The sequence below is a fragment of the Vulpes lagopus genome, chromosome 2 (assembly GCF_018345385.1).
Source record: "Vulpes lagopus strain Blue_001 chromosome 2, ASM1834538v1, whole genome shotgun sequence".
Lineage (NCBI taxonomy): Eukaryota > Metazoa > Chordata > Mammalia > Carnivora > Canidae > Vulpes > Vulpes lagopus.
Genome location: NC_054825.1, coordinates 175,718,381 through 175,730,860, shown reverse-complemented (window position 1 = coordinate 175,730,860; position 12,480 = coordinate 175,718,381). Strand labels below are relative to the sequence as shown.

General features: G+C 44.5%; 1 protein-coding gene across 3 annotated transcripts in view; it reads right to left on the bottom strand.

Annotated features, from left to right (window-relative positions):
* Window positions 1-12,480, bottom strand: part of CEP89 (centrosomal protein 89) — a 74,262-nt gene that overhangs the window by 52,607 nt on the left and 9,175 nt on the right. For all 3 annotated transcript variants that reach the window (XM_041746709.1, XM_041746707.1, XM_041746708.1), the window contains exons 4-5: window positions 10,496-10,682; window positions 1,386-1,488 (exon numbers count right to left, since the gene is read on the bottom strand). In XM_041746709.1, the coding sequence (XP_041602643.1) occupies window positions 1,386-1,488; window positions 10,496-10,682 (290 nt within the window). The remainder of the gene's footprint in view (window positions 1-1,385; window positions 1,489-10,495; window positions 10,683-12,480) is intronic.

The window sequence follows — 12,480 nt, the reverse complement described above, 5'->3', positions numbered from 1 at the left end:
CAATCCTGTTAGAGTTGGTGGTTCTTTATGCTAAACTTCCCTGATCACATCACCATGTGCCTTCTGTCTCCTGATTGGATCCTGACTCAGTAACTCCCAGGCTATGGGCAGCACAGACATTAGAAAATGGAGGGCCTTGGGGGATCCCTGGGTGGCTCCACGGTTTAGTGCCTGCCTTCGGCCCAGGGTGTGATCCTGGAGTCCCAGGATCGGGTCCCATGTCGGGCTTCCTGCATGGAGCCTGTTTCTCCCTCTGCCTGTGTCTCTGTGTCTCTCCCTCTCTCTCTCTGTGTGTCTCTCATGAATAAATAAATAAAATCTTAAAAAAAGAAAGAAAGAAAGAAAGAAAATGGAGGGACAGGTATAAACACAGGGAGATGTGCGAGGTGTGTCTAAGATAAGAGGCTGGTGACAAGATGATGTGTGTTACAGCAACAAACAATCTACATTGTTAAAATTATCTATGACAGGGATCCCTGGGTGGCGCAGTGGTTTGGCGCTTGCCTTTGGCCCAGGGCGCGATCCTGGAGACCCGGGATCGAGTCCCACATCAGGCTCCCGGTGCATGGAGCCTGCTTCTCCCTCTGCCTATGTCTCTGCCTCTCTCTCTCTCTCTCTCTGTGACTATCATAAATAAATAAAAAAAAAAAAAAAATTAAAAAAAAAAAATAAAGTTTAAAAAAAAATTATCTATGACAGTAGTTATGTTGCATTTATGTATTTCAGCTTTTTTACAGTGAGAAAATATTACTTCTGTAATTAAAAAAGAGATCCTTATCTGTACACGAATTTAATATTTGTATAGATTTGCCCATAGGGATAAAACACGCCACCTAACCAGCCCGTGTTTTCTGGTCCAGGTATCATGAGGGTCCTGACAAAGCAGCTAGTGGTGCCGGTGTCTTTCTCACCTGTACACAAAAGCCACCTCTTCGGAAACAGACAACTGTTCCGCACCAATGCCACAATGTGCCGCGCTCTCTCATAAACATGCCCAGGCACTCATTCAGCCTACAAACCACTACTGGCTGGAGATGGCTGGGTGTACAAGACACTGTCGCTCATCCACCCCATGGGGACACTGTGTGCCGGCCCCAGGCAACACCAGGCCCTGGGGAGCAGAGGGGAAGGAGTGCATGGAGCTTAGAGCCTGAGCCAGCCTCCTCCTCCTCACCATACACCCTCTCACTTTGGAATGGACTCTAAAGTGAGCACCGGATACGTTAAAGACAACCTAACATCCAGGTAATCAGTCACGGACTAACTTAACTCCAGTGAAAAGAGAACGCAGGAATATTCCCACTTATGATCACAGAACCATGGTGTGGAGGTACAACGGTTCTATGTTCAAAAAATTAACCAGTATTTTTTTTTTTTTTTTTTACCTTTTTCTTGTGTACGCTGTGTTGTAAGAGCCGAGCCTGGAAACCCATCGTGCTCAGAAATATCGTCCTCATCTTCACTATCCACCCCATGTGATAGTGGAACCTTTGGTGACAAAAGATAAGAGAACATGTGATAAATGCGATCTGTATCAAATTTCCTCCTACCAAACTCAAGTGTCTTAAACCATACGTCCTCCACTGCCACCTCCCACTGAGACACAGAATGACTACACCTAGCAGGGCTGGAGGAAACCTGGGTCCCTCGGGAAAAGCCTGGTAGCAAAGCCAATGCCATCCAAGCTCCGCTCAGGCCATGGAGAATTCGCATCCCACCTGCGCTACCTGGGCCTCTTGCCTTCCTCACTCCCACCAGGGACCAACCCACCTGGCCTGCTCTGCACAGCACCTAGGATCAGATCACTCTAGCCTGGCCCTGATGCTGTGTTATTCATCCCAACACGGCCAAGAACTGTTGAGCCGCCCTGGGAGAACTGTCATCCAGGCGAGGTCTGTAGGGTCTATTATGTTTGCTCGCTGTGAGTTCACTGTAAACGTCATCTCCTGGTGGAACAGAGCCTTCCTTGCCACCGTCTGGGAGGGTGTCCTACGGAGGTATCATGAATGGTGGCAGGACCGCAGAGCTGTCCCTTACAGACCCGTGGGCCAGGAATGGGACCTCCCCGGGATGAACATGAGCGTGACACAGTCCCACTGGCGCAGAGGCCAGCTGAGGGGAAGAGCAGTGAATCAGATCTGCTATAATAAGCCATGACTGGCACTGTCTGGGTTGGTGTCCCTTCTGCCCTCCTGATTCTTCAATACAGTCTTGCTTATGTGATCAGCTGGGCCTCTCTGTGCTGTAGGCTATGGGGAGGGGGTGACATTCCCAAGCCTGATAGAGAAACAGTGGTGCTGACTGGCAAGATGTCTAAGAGAAGGGGCATTTCAGAGCCAAGAACTAAGGCTGGTAGGCCCACCAGGCTCTGGGAACAGGGCTCCAGGATGACCCAGCTCAGGAATGCACACTGGTCTCCCACTCTACTTAGCCTCTGAAGGAAGAAAAAATGAAATGACGTCTTGGCTTTTATCTCCTGGGAACCAACTGTCTTGTTCACCCTGTCAAAGATCTATTAGTCACTACCATCAAGGAGATGGGAAAGTGCCAAGGGGCTTCAAATATCACCCTCTCTGCTAGTCTCCGAGTACGAAGGCTGACCCCACATGTGTCCTGGATCCTACCTATGCCATGCGCTGGGGTCCAGGCATGGTACAGGCCCACAGGAAATATGTACGAGTATACCCGGCTGTTTACGGCAGCGCTGTTCTAAAGAGCCCCAAACAAAACAAGCAAATATCCAACATCAGTAAAATGAGGGAGTCACCAAACCATGGCACTCCACAGCGGGCTGTCAACAGCAGGGACAGTGAACTGAGCATCGTGACACACGACAACTGAAGACCATCAGACGCTCCAAACAATACACACAGCCTGTACTAAAATCAGCCAGCTTTCAGAGTAGGCAAAACTACAATGATTTTCTAAGAGCTAGTCAGCTCTGGGAGTCAGAGCCGTGGTGAACTCTGGGGAAGCAGTGGCCTCTTCTCGGTCACAAAGAGGGGCTTTGGGGTACTAGTAATGTCATTTTTCTTTTTAATCTGGGTGGTAGCCACTTTATAGAATTTCACTGAGCCGTACATTTACAGCCTATGTACCTTTGTGTATAGTTAATATGTTGATTAATAAGCCTAGAGAATTTGTGACAATCTCCTAAAAAGCTCTCTAATTTGAAAGTCTGAATTGAAAACATTTCTTAAACTGCCAGATACTTCTAAGGTAGCAAGGTAAAAACTACCTTGCTAATTCAAACAAAACCTGTTTGATTATCGAAGAAATGGAAGGAAGAAGCAGGCCAAGCCAGCCGCAGCACTGACATTAGTAATACTGGGAGTTGCCTGTCCTCACGTGTCCGAGCACCTGTGCCAGGCTCCTTCACTCTCTTCCTGGGTGGTCTAGCATCCCAGATTTTAAAGAGGAAAATGTACGTGGTGTAATTACCAGGGTAATTTTAGGTGGGGAAGAAAGGTATAACGTGCAACCTAGTAGAGGGAAAGAACTCGAACTGAAAAAAAGCATCAATTCAAGGAAAGACTAAAAAAAAACAAAAAGAACAAACTGAGAAATAGAAAAACTGAAGATGGCAAGGTTAAACTCAACTATACCCACATATGCCTTAAATATAAAAGAACTAAATGCTTCAGTAAAAAGACAAAAGGCAAGTTTGTCAAGCTCCGTTAACAAAAAACTGTATGCAGCTGTACATAAATGGAGAAGTAGTATGGTATGTGAATTATATCTCAGTGAACTTGTTTTAAAAAACTATATGCTCTTTACAAGACACGGATAAACATGATAGAGAAAGGTTGAAATCAACAGATGGAAAAAAAACCAGACCATACAAATATCAAATAGAAAAAATGTGGAAAATTCAGACAAAACAGACATTAAAGCAAAACATATTTTTAGAGATAAAAAGGTTCACTTTAGAGTGACAAAATATTCAATGCACCAGGAAGATACAGTTTTCAACTTGTATACACCTAACAACGTGGTTAGATGCCAAAGAACATGTGTTCTGGGATTTCATGCATGTAAAGTTCAAAAACGTGCACAGTGATGCCAGAAGCCTTCCATGACTTGCAGGAGAAAATCTGCCAACACAGCAAGGAGGCTGCAGTGTGGATTCTTGCGGCTTTGACTATCTGGGTGGAGTCCCCACTATCTTTGGCCTCCAGCAGAGATTAACCCAAATGACACAGGGCCTAGGCCATGGGGCATGGCCACCTTCCCAGATGCCTCTCCTCACATCAATGATGCTAAGTTAAGAACCCCACCCCAGATAGTCATCAGAGATGGTCACCAGAGGTGGAGCAACATGAGGGTCCAGGTAGCTCCACCTTGGGGTAAAGTCAAGGCAGAGGGTGGTAAAAATTTGCAGTGAACCAAGAACTAACTCTGGTTTTTTGGTTTTGTTTTGAAGTAGGCTCCGTGCCCAACACGGGGCTTGAACTCATGACCCTGAGATCAAGAGTCATGTGCTCTACTGACTACGCCAGGCAAGTGCTCCCCACAACTAACTTTGGACGGGGCAGTTCTGATTCACAAGGTAGAAAGACATCTGGAGGTCCAATAATGTGCTTGACCAAGGGTTTGGGAATCCGTGTTTCCTCACCTGCTGCATAGAGGAAACCCCACACTGGAAAATGGCAGCACTTACTCTTGAGGGCTTCTGCATATTGGCTGGAATGATGACTTGGTGCCTTCCTTGCTATCCTGGCCGATGGGGTGAGGCTCCTGCAGAGGTGCTTGTACTGGTAGTAGTCAATAATCTCCATGCACATAAGACTAACAGGGCTATTTCTATCTGCACATGGACATGTAAATATGGAGAGCGCATGAGTCATGCCATGGCAGGCACTGCTACATCACTCACTCAGTGACTGGTACCCTCCTTTCTCCCTTGCTAAGAGACTCCTGACTTTGTTTGGTGCAAATGGTCTCAGCCCTAGGGTATGATCCATGGGAATCCTCTTCCCCTTAGCCAGTGACTGACTGGTCAAGGGATGGCCATGCAACCAATGAGACTCCTCCTGGGAAGCTTCTGGAAAAAAAAAATGTTCTTCCTAATAAATACAGAGAAGCATAATGAGAAGGCCCTTGCCCCACTTCCTCCCTTCTGCTTTGGGGCGAGGACTGGTTGCGCCCACTGCTGACCATAAGAAAGAAGCTAAGGAGATCTCAGGTACCAGCCTTTGATAGGCAGCTGAAACAGCATTAGAATCTCCTGCCTTTTGATGTTGTTAGGTCAGAGAATTACATGTCTATTATTTAAACCTTATGTTTGTCTATTCTATTTTTGCAGCCCCCCAAAAAACCCAACACAGATGTCAAAGTGACCACAGAGGTTTGTCCTGGAGAGAAGAGGAGGACTGGAATAGGAACGGCAGGGTTCCAGGACAAGCCTGCATCTCATGTGCCCTATCCAAAGCTTTTATAAGAAACACATATTCACACATTACCTGTGTAACTAAAAGAAAAACTGAAAGAAGCCAAAAACTCCAGAGACAGAAAGGGGACACTCCTAATCCTCAAGAGCAGCAACAGAAGAATGTCCACTATTTTTTGGCCTCCAGAAAATTCTAGAGAGGACTGGTTTACCCCTGCATGAATGGTTCCTCACTGGGTCTCCATCCAAGCACATGGTAGACACTCAAATATCCGTCTGTTGGCCAGTGGTTGGATGAATACATGAACAAGTGAGTGAATGCATGTTACCTTATGACGGGATGCTCTGCAAATCCACAAATACAACAATAGCAAGAATGAGGACAGGAGAGCTTTGGTAACATCCTTTACATGACTTCTACTTAAAAATAGTAACAAGGCATTTAGACTACACTCTCTTCCCTTAAAATCTATTGAAAGCAATTAAAAGAATGGGGGGGGGGGGAGAAAGCTTAGTCAATGGGGCAGAAAACAGCTATCAAATCTATGAAAATTGGAACAGAAAGAGAATGCCAAAAGCTGCCAAACCTCCTCTGACTTCAGGCATGCAGATGCTTGAAAAGCCACAAAGAGTCACAGTTATACAGGTCCACAGTGATGTTTTGACGGGTGCAGAGGGGCCCAGGAGAAGTACAATCATTCCCATACGGCAGAAGCGAGGGGCGGAGAAGCTAAAGAGAGACACCAACGGAGAGCCCATCTTTACTGTCCAGAATCTAGCCTCTATTCTCCCCAAGAAATGAAGGACAGCACAGAGACTGACATCAAGAACCCAAAGAAGAGATTCAGAAGACCAAGAAAAGTGACAAGGCACCAAAAGATGTAAAAAGTAAATTGGTAAAACTAAAAACCAAAAGGAAGAATGAAACCAATGCAGAGAAGGTGAAAGTTATACTACAGGCAAAAACACAGTGACACAGAGATGAGGAGAGTACACAGAGCAAATCACAGAAAGTAACACGGCAAAGAACAAAGAGGGGCAAGTGATTACAAGAAAATATAAGACATGGAGGACAAAAATAAATAAATAAATAAAAAGACATGGAGGACAAAGGACAGCCAACAAATGTATAACTCGTGTTCCCAAAGGAGAATAAATGCTAAGATTAGTCAATGATAAAACGAAATAGGGAAGGAAATGTTCCCTGAAAACAAAAAAAGGAAGATGAAAATCTGTGTCTGCAGAATTAAATAACAAATGAAATTTGGGGGGAAAAGGACAGATAATAACACATAACACCAGGAATTCTGGTGAAGTTACTGAACTGCAAAGGGTAACAAACGAGTCTACCAAGGTGTCAGACAGAAGGATCAAGTGACCTCAAAGGGAGAAGCAAGCAACTGGAGCTCCTTCCCATCTCTTTGCTGTCTCCCTCCGCAGTCCTCTCAGAAAGGCACCGCCCCTGCAGACACGGTCTCATGCCACCCTGCACCCTTCCTTTGTAACATTTATCATAACTGTGATCGATGAACTATAATCACGGTTATGACAAATGTTAATAATATGTGATTTATCACAACTGTGTGACTGCGGACTGTGTCTTACGCTGCAGCACGATGCCTGGTCCTCGCTGCATGCTCAGGAATTGTATTCAAGTTGAGCTGCTGACCTACCCAGGCAGAGTGGCCTCCCTAACACAGTCCTTTATAAGTGCAGAGAGGTTATCTGACTTACCCAAGCCATACGACTGGGAAGTAGAGAAGCGGGGACTTGAACTCAGGTCTCTGAATGCCCAGGGCACTGCTCTGTCCACTGGATGCTAGCATCGCATGAACGGACCCCAAATCCACGCCCCCCCACTTCCTCTCCAGCCTTACGTTTGGGTGGCACCAATAAGAAAACTGCTGAAAACAAGACTTGCTTTCCATGTTAGGCCATTTCTGAGCGGGTGCACACTTCACATGAAGATGTTTGCCCAACTACCCTGAAACACAGAGAGAGGCATGAGGTATAGATTTAAATCCAAATTGCCTGATTTGGGTTGCTCTGTTTCCTTATCTTTCTAGTCTTGAAAATTATTTAAAGGAATTATGAACGACTCATAAAAAAGGATATAAATTATAAATTATTTACTGTAGATTACAGAGTGTCTATAGTAAATACAAAAAAGGCAGGTTTGCCTTTGGACATTAAAGGTATCCCACAGGCAGTATCTCCTTCGGATCTGGTGCCATCTAGCGATCAAATAGCATCCTTACAGGCTCTACACACCCATTTTCCCCAAAAGGGATATACTTTAATTGTATCAATTTAAGAATATTTGGCCAGTTTCAAAGAAAGCTTGACGTCTAAGAAATAGTCTCAATAGGCAAAAGGACTATAAACACAAATTTTAATTCTAAACAGAGAAACTTGGTCGCCCTGGTCTGAAGCCTGCCTCTGCCCTTGGATGGTTGGTTGGGTAACAACCTTGGGCGAGTCTCTTACCATGTTTCTTCACACACTTAACCCCAAAGATGTGAAGTAAATGAGATGGTACATATAAGCTGCCTAGCATATATTAAATGCTCAGAAAATGTCAATGTGTCTCCCTGCACCTATTGTGTTACCCCTTTAACCCTCTCCTCACCCCCTCCCAAAAAACACAATCATAAGGCTGTGGGAAATCGAAATCCCTTTCCAGCTCAAAGGGCCCTTTCGTTCATGCCATCTGCAACTGGCCAGACAAAGCAGACCGTCATGAGCCCTTCCAATTGCAATTGGTTCCTGGGTTGTATAAGGATGGCATTCCAGTCAGCTGGGATGAACAGAAATGCGGTGACTGGCATGCATATGCTGCTGCTTGAAAGGCAAAAGAAAAAAAAAAAAACTGCTTTGGAGAACAATCTGGCAGGATCTGGTGCGACCCTCAGCACACACAGGTGCATGGACCAAATGTGCGAGGAAATAACCTCTATGCTCATCGGTAGGACGTAGATATAAAAGTTAACGTGGATTCATCTCAAAACTGCAATCAGAGTGAAAAAAAGCCAAGGGGTAAAATGACTGGTTCGCTATGGTGACCTATTTACAATTAAGAAAAAAGTTGGGCTGTATTTGTTTGCTGACACTTATTTGTAGTAAAAGAGCTAAAACACAGACTTCCAGAATGTATTCCAAATCCAAGAGCTGATTGATTGCCTTCCAGGGAGGGAGGCAAAGATTTCAACCCGAACTATGATTTCATTTCTTTTTAGAAAATCTGAGACAACTGGGCAGCCCGGGTGGCTCAGCGGTGTAGCGCCGCCTTCGGCCCAGGGCGTGATCCTGGAGACCCGGGATCGAGTCCCACGTCAGGCGCCCTGCATGGAGCCTGCTTCTCCCTCTGCCTGTGTGTGTCTCTGCCTCTGTGTGTGTGTGTGTGTGTGTGTGTGTGTGTGTCTCATGAATAAGTAAATAAAATTTAAAAAAAAAAAAAAAGAAAGAAAATCTGAGACAAGAAAAGATAAGACGTCCATACTTGCTCATTCTGGAGAATGAGAATACCTATGTGTTATATTATTTTCTACTTTTTCCTTTCTTTTTGGGCTGGGTTGTAGAAAATAAAGATGTTTAGCTTTAATATAAACTGAAATGTCAGTTTTCCAATGTGGGGGTACCAACTTACACACCCACCGGCATTAGAGGGCTCCTGGATAACCTCATGAATGCTTGATATTAATAGTTGTCTCGCTCTATTTTTCACATTTTAAACTAAAACAAAATTTCCCTATTGCACATGGGTCCTGAAGCCACCATGACACACGTGCCTACAAAATAAAATCTGTATCCTGCTAATGACAGAGGAGACTGTTTAGGTCACTATAATCTCTTTCTTCTATGGGAAATGGGGTGGCAAGCTTTACTTCCAAAATAGTTGAGTGATAAACAACTCTGCCTGTAACCTCAGTGCAAAATACCAGCCAGAAAGTCCGCAGATCGAGGGCAGACGGACTTCCCCTGGGCCCCTGCGGCAGAACTTGCTCTGGGCTCGGCCGCCACCCGCCTGCTTCAGAGCTTTTCCCGTAGAGAAACCTCGTGCTGCATGTTACAGTCTGCATGTGCTAGAAACTGATGGTTTGTTCGTGAAACGCTCACCGAAGGTCTCCTCAAAATAAACTCCCTAGGACCACTGAACATATGATTCAATACAGTGGGGGGCAGTAATAGAAATATAATCACTCTGTGTATAATTTGATGCTGTAAATGTGGGTACATGGTCACTGTAACATGTGTTATAGTGACGATGAAAAACGAGAAAAGAAAAAGAAATTACAGAACTGCCTTTTGCCATTAAAGAAGCAGTACTATCTAGTTTCCCAAACCCTGGAGCATGGAGTTGAAACCAGAGCAGCTCAGGCAGTGGTGGAGGAATGGGCTCCGGAACCTCTCCGTACCACGTTCCTCACCGAGGCAGTGGGGGGATAACTGCAGGAAAGAGCCTACAACAGAGACTCCCGTATGGGGATGCCTGGGTGGCTCAGTGGTTGAGCGTCTGCCTTCGGCCCAGGGCGTGATCCTGGATACCTGGGATCGAGTCCCACATCGGGCTCCCCACATGGAGCCTGCTTCTCCCTCTGCCTGTGTCTCTGCCTCTCTCTGTGTGTATGTCTCTCATGAATAAATAAATAAAATCTAAAAAAAAAAAGAGAGACTCCCGTATGGTAAGCGCTCAAAGAATGTCAGCTATTACGGAGATAAAGGAGGATATTCCTCTTGTGGAGCATGAGTTTGAAGAAAGGTCGCAACGTGGATGTTGATACTGGAAAAGTGACAGGAAAAGCAGCTTTGGGGGTCAAAGAAAAGAGCAGGCTTACTAGCACTGGATGGAGATATACATTAACAACGTGAAGATGTTTATCTTCGTCTCTGAAGGTGAAGGAACAGTCTTTGGACAATAAAGGAAGGAGCCTGAAACTGCTGCCTCACCAGATTAAAAAAGAGACTGCCCGTGTTCAGAAAATCAGCCCCCAAGCAAAAGCCATTAAAGGCAGAAGAGAGAAAAGGAAATCCGTGCTAATGCACTCGACACAATTTACAGTAAGCTAACGTCAACGTGCAAAAGAAAGTCTGGAATGTGACCGACACCTGATTTCTGTGGGGCACGGTATACACAGCATCACGGGGACCTCCCCCTTCTTTGTGAGGGCTGACATCCTCCGACTCCTCGCCGCTGGACGACAGGTTTGTGTCCATGTCCTCGTCCTCTGCGTAGCCCAGCATTTCAAAGGATGGCAAAGAAGTCCTTCTTCCTGTCTCATCCTGCCAACTTGGTCTGTATCGGAAGGTTGAGAGCAAAATAAATAAACAAATAAGCAAGTGAGCCACTTAACACTTCACGTCGATATATATATAAACCAGTCCTACTGTTTTCATATGTATTATATATGTATATATGTATTAGATGCCCCACCTGCAAGGCCCCACCACAAAAGTGTTGTGTGCACATTGCAAAACATACAGAAGCTAAGGATTAAGTCATCCACTATCTCATCTCCTCGTAAACTCAGCATTTCTTTCTAGCTTCTTATGTAGGTTTTTCTTGTTTCTATCACTGCCTACATGCACAATGTGCCTCTCTGGTAACACGTTTCTAAAGTCAAAACGTTAAAAGACAAGACTCAAGTGGATACACCAGTTTAGTCAGCCATTCCCTGTACTTAGGCTTTTGCCCTATTATCACTGTGGCAGGTAACATCTGCGTGCAGATAATCAATCTCTTCTGTGTTTAGGATCCGTCTTACGAGCCAAATAACTGTACGGTAAACTACGGAGTCAAATGGTGTGACTATTTTGGGGATCTACAAGCATACTGCACAAAACCACTTCACCAGTCACCTCCCCACCCTGTGACTACATTAGTAACAATTTTCCAAAACTTGGCAAAAGAACTGAAATCTCACTATGTAAATCTGCATTTGTTACTGAAACGATTATTTCCATGTATTTGTGTCCATTCTCTGTGAAGAACTGTCTGTTCATGTCCTTTGCCCAGGGATCTCCTTTGCTTCTCGTATGCCTATTTCAATAACTTTTGCATCTACAAAGTTAAAAACTTCGCATTTACTGTATTTTTCCTATTCTATTAATTTCATTGTGTAAGTTTTTTTTAACATATAGATGATTAAAAATTTTTTTTTACCTTTTAAATTCTTAGCTTAGAAGGACATAGCAGGCATCACCCTCTGAGAGATCTGATTATAGGATTTCATGGTCTTATTTATGTGTATGTACAGATTAATATTTTAAGAGTAATTTATTTGGCATATTGAACTAGCCAAGGCTCAAAGCTAATCTTTTTTTTTTCTACTACTGCCAATCACTATACTGTCAGATTCTTTCCTTCCCCTCTGTGAGGCTGCCTTTATGAAACAGTCACTATGCTTGCAAACATTGGGTTCCCTCAGGGTATCCGTGGGCACTTCTCTATCATGGAACCAGTCCTACTGTTTTCACTACTTCATCTATGTGTTTAGTTTTTTTTTAATTTTTATTTATTTATGATAGTCACAGAGAGAGAGAGAGAGAGAGAGAGAGAGAGAGAGAGAGGCAGAGACACAGGCAGAGGGAGAAGCAGGCTCCATGCACCAGGAGCCCGACGTGGGATTCGATCCCGGGTCTCCAGGATCGTGCCCTGGGCCAAAGGCAGGCGCCAAACCGCTGCGCCACCCAGGGATCCCCTCATCTATGTGTTTTAAATACGATGTGGCTAATCCAGCCCTCCCCCTGAGTCAAAGTTTCCAGATTTCCTCTGATGGTCTTATCTGTTCATTCTTTCTAGTGAAGTTTAAGTTCCTTTCTTCATCTTTAGTTCTTATGCAGCTACAGCAAAATTCTTACCAGAAGAAAAACGGGCTATATTCAAATATCTCAAAATGGAGTCAATATTAAAATGTGAAAGCCAAAAATATTAACATGTTCTAGATGGAAAGAAGTGAGCATTCATATAATAGGGAAGGTCTTTCAGGTTTCTTTTCAGGCCTTTGTCAAAAACTACAAAGACTGATAGATCAGACTTCATAAAAAGGTATGCAAAAAGACCTCAAAAAACAAAACTGAATAAAGATAACAGA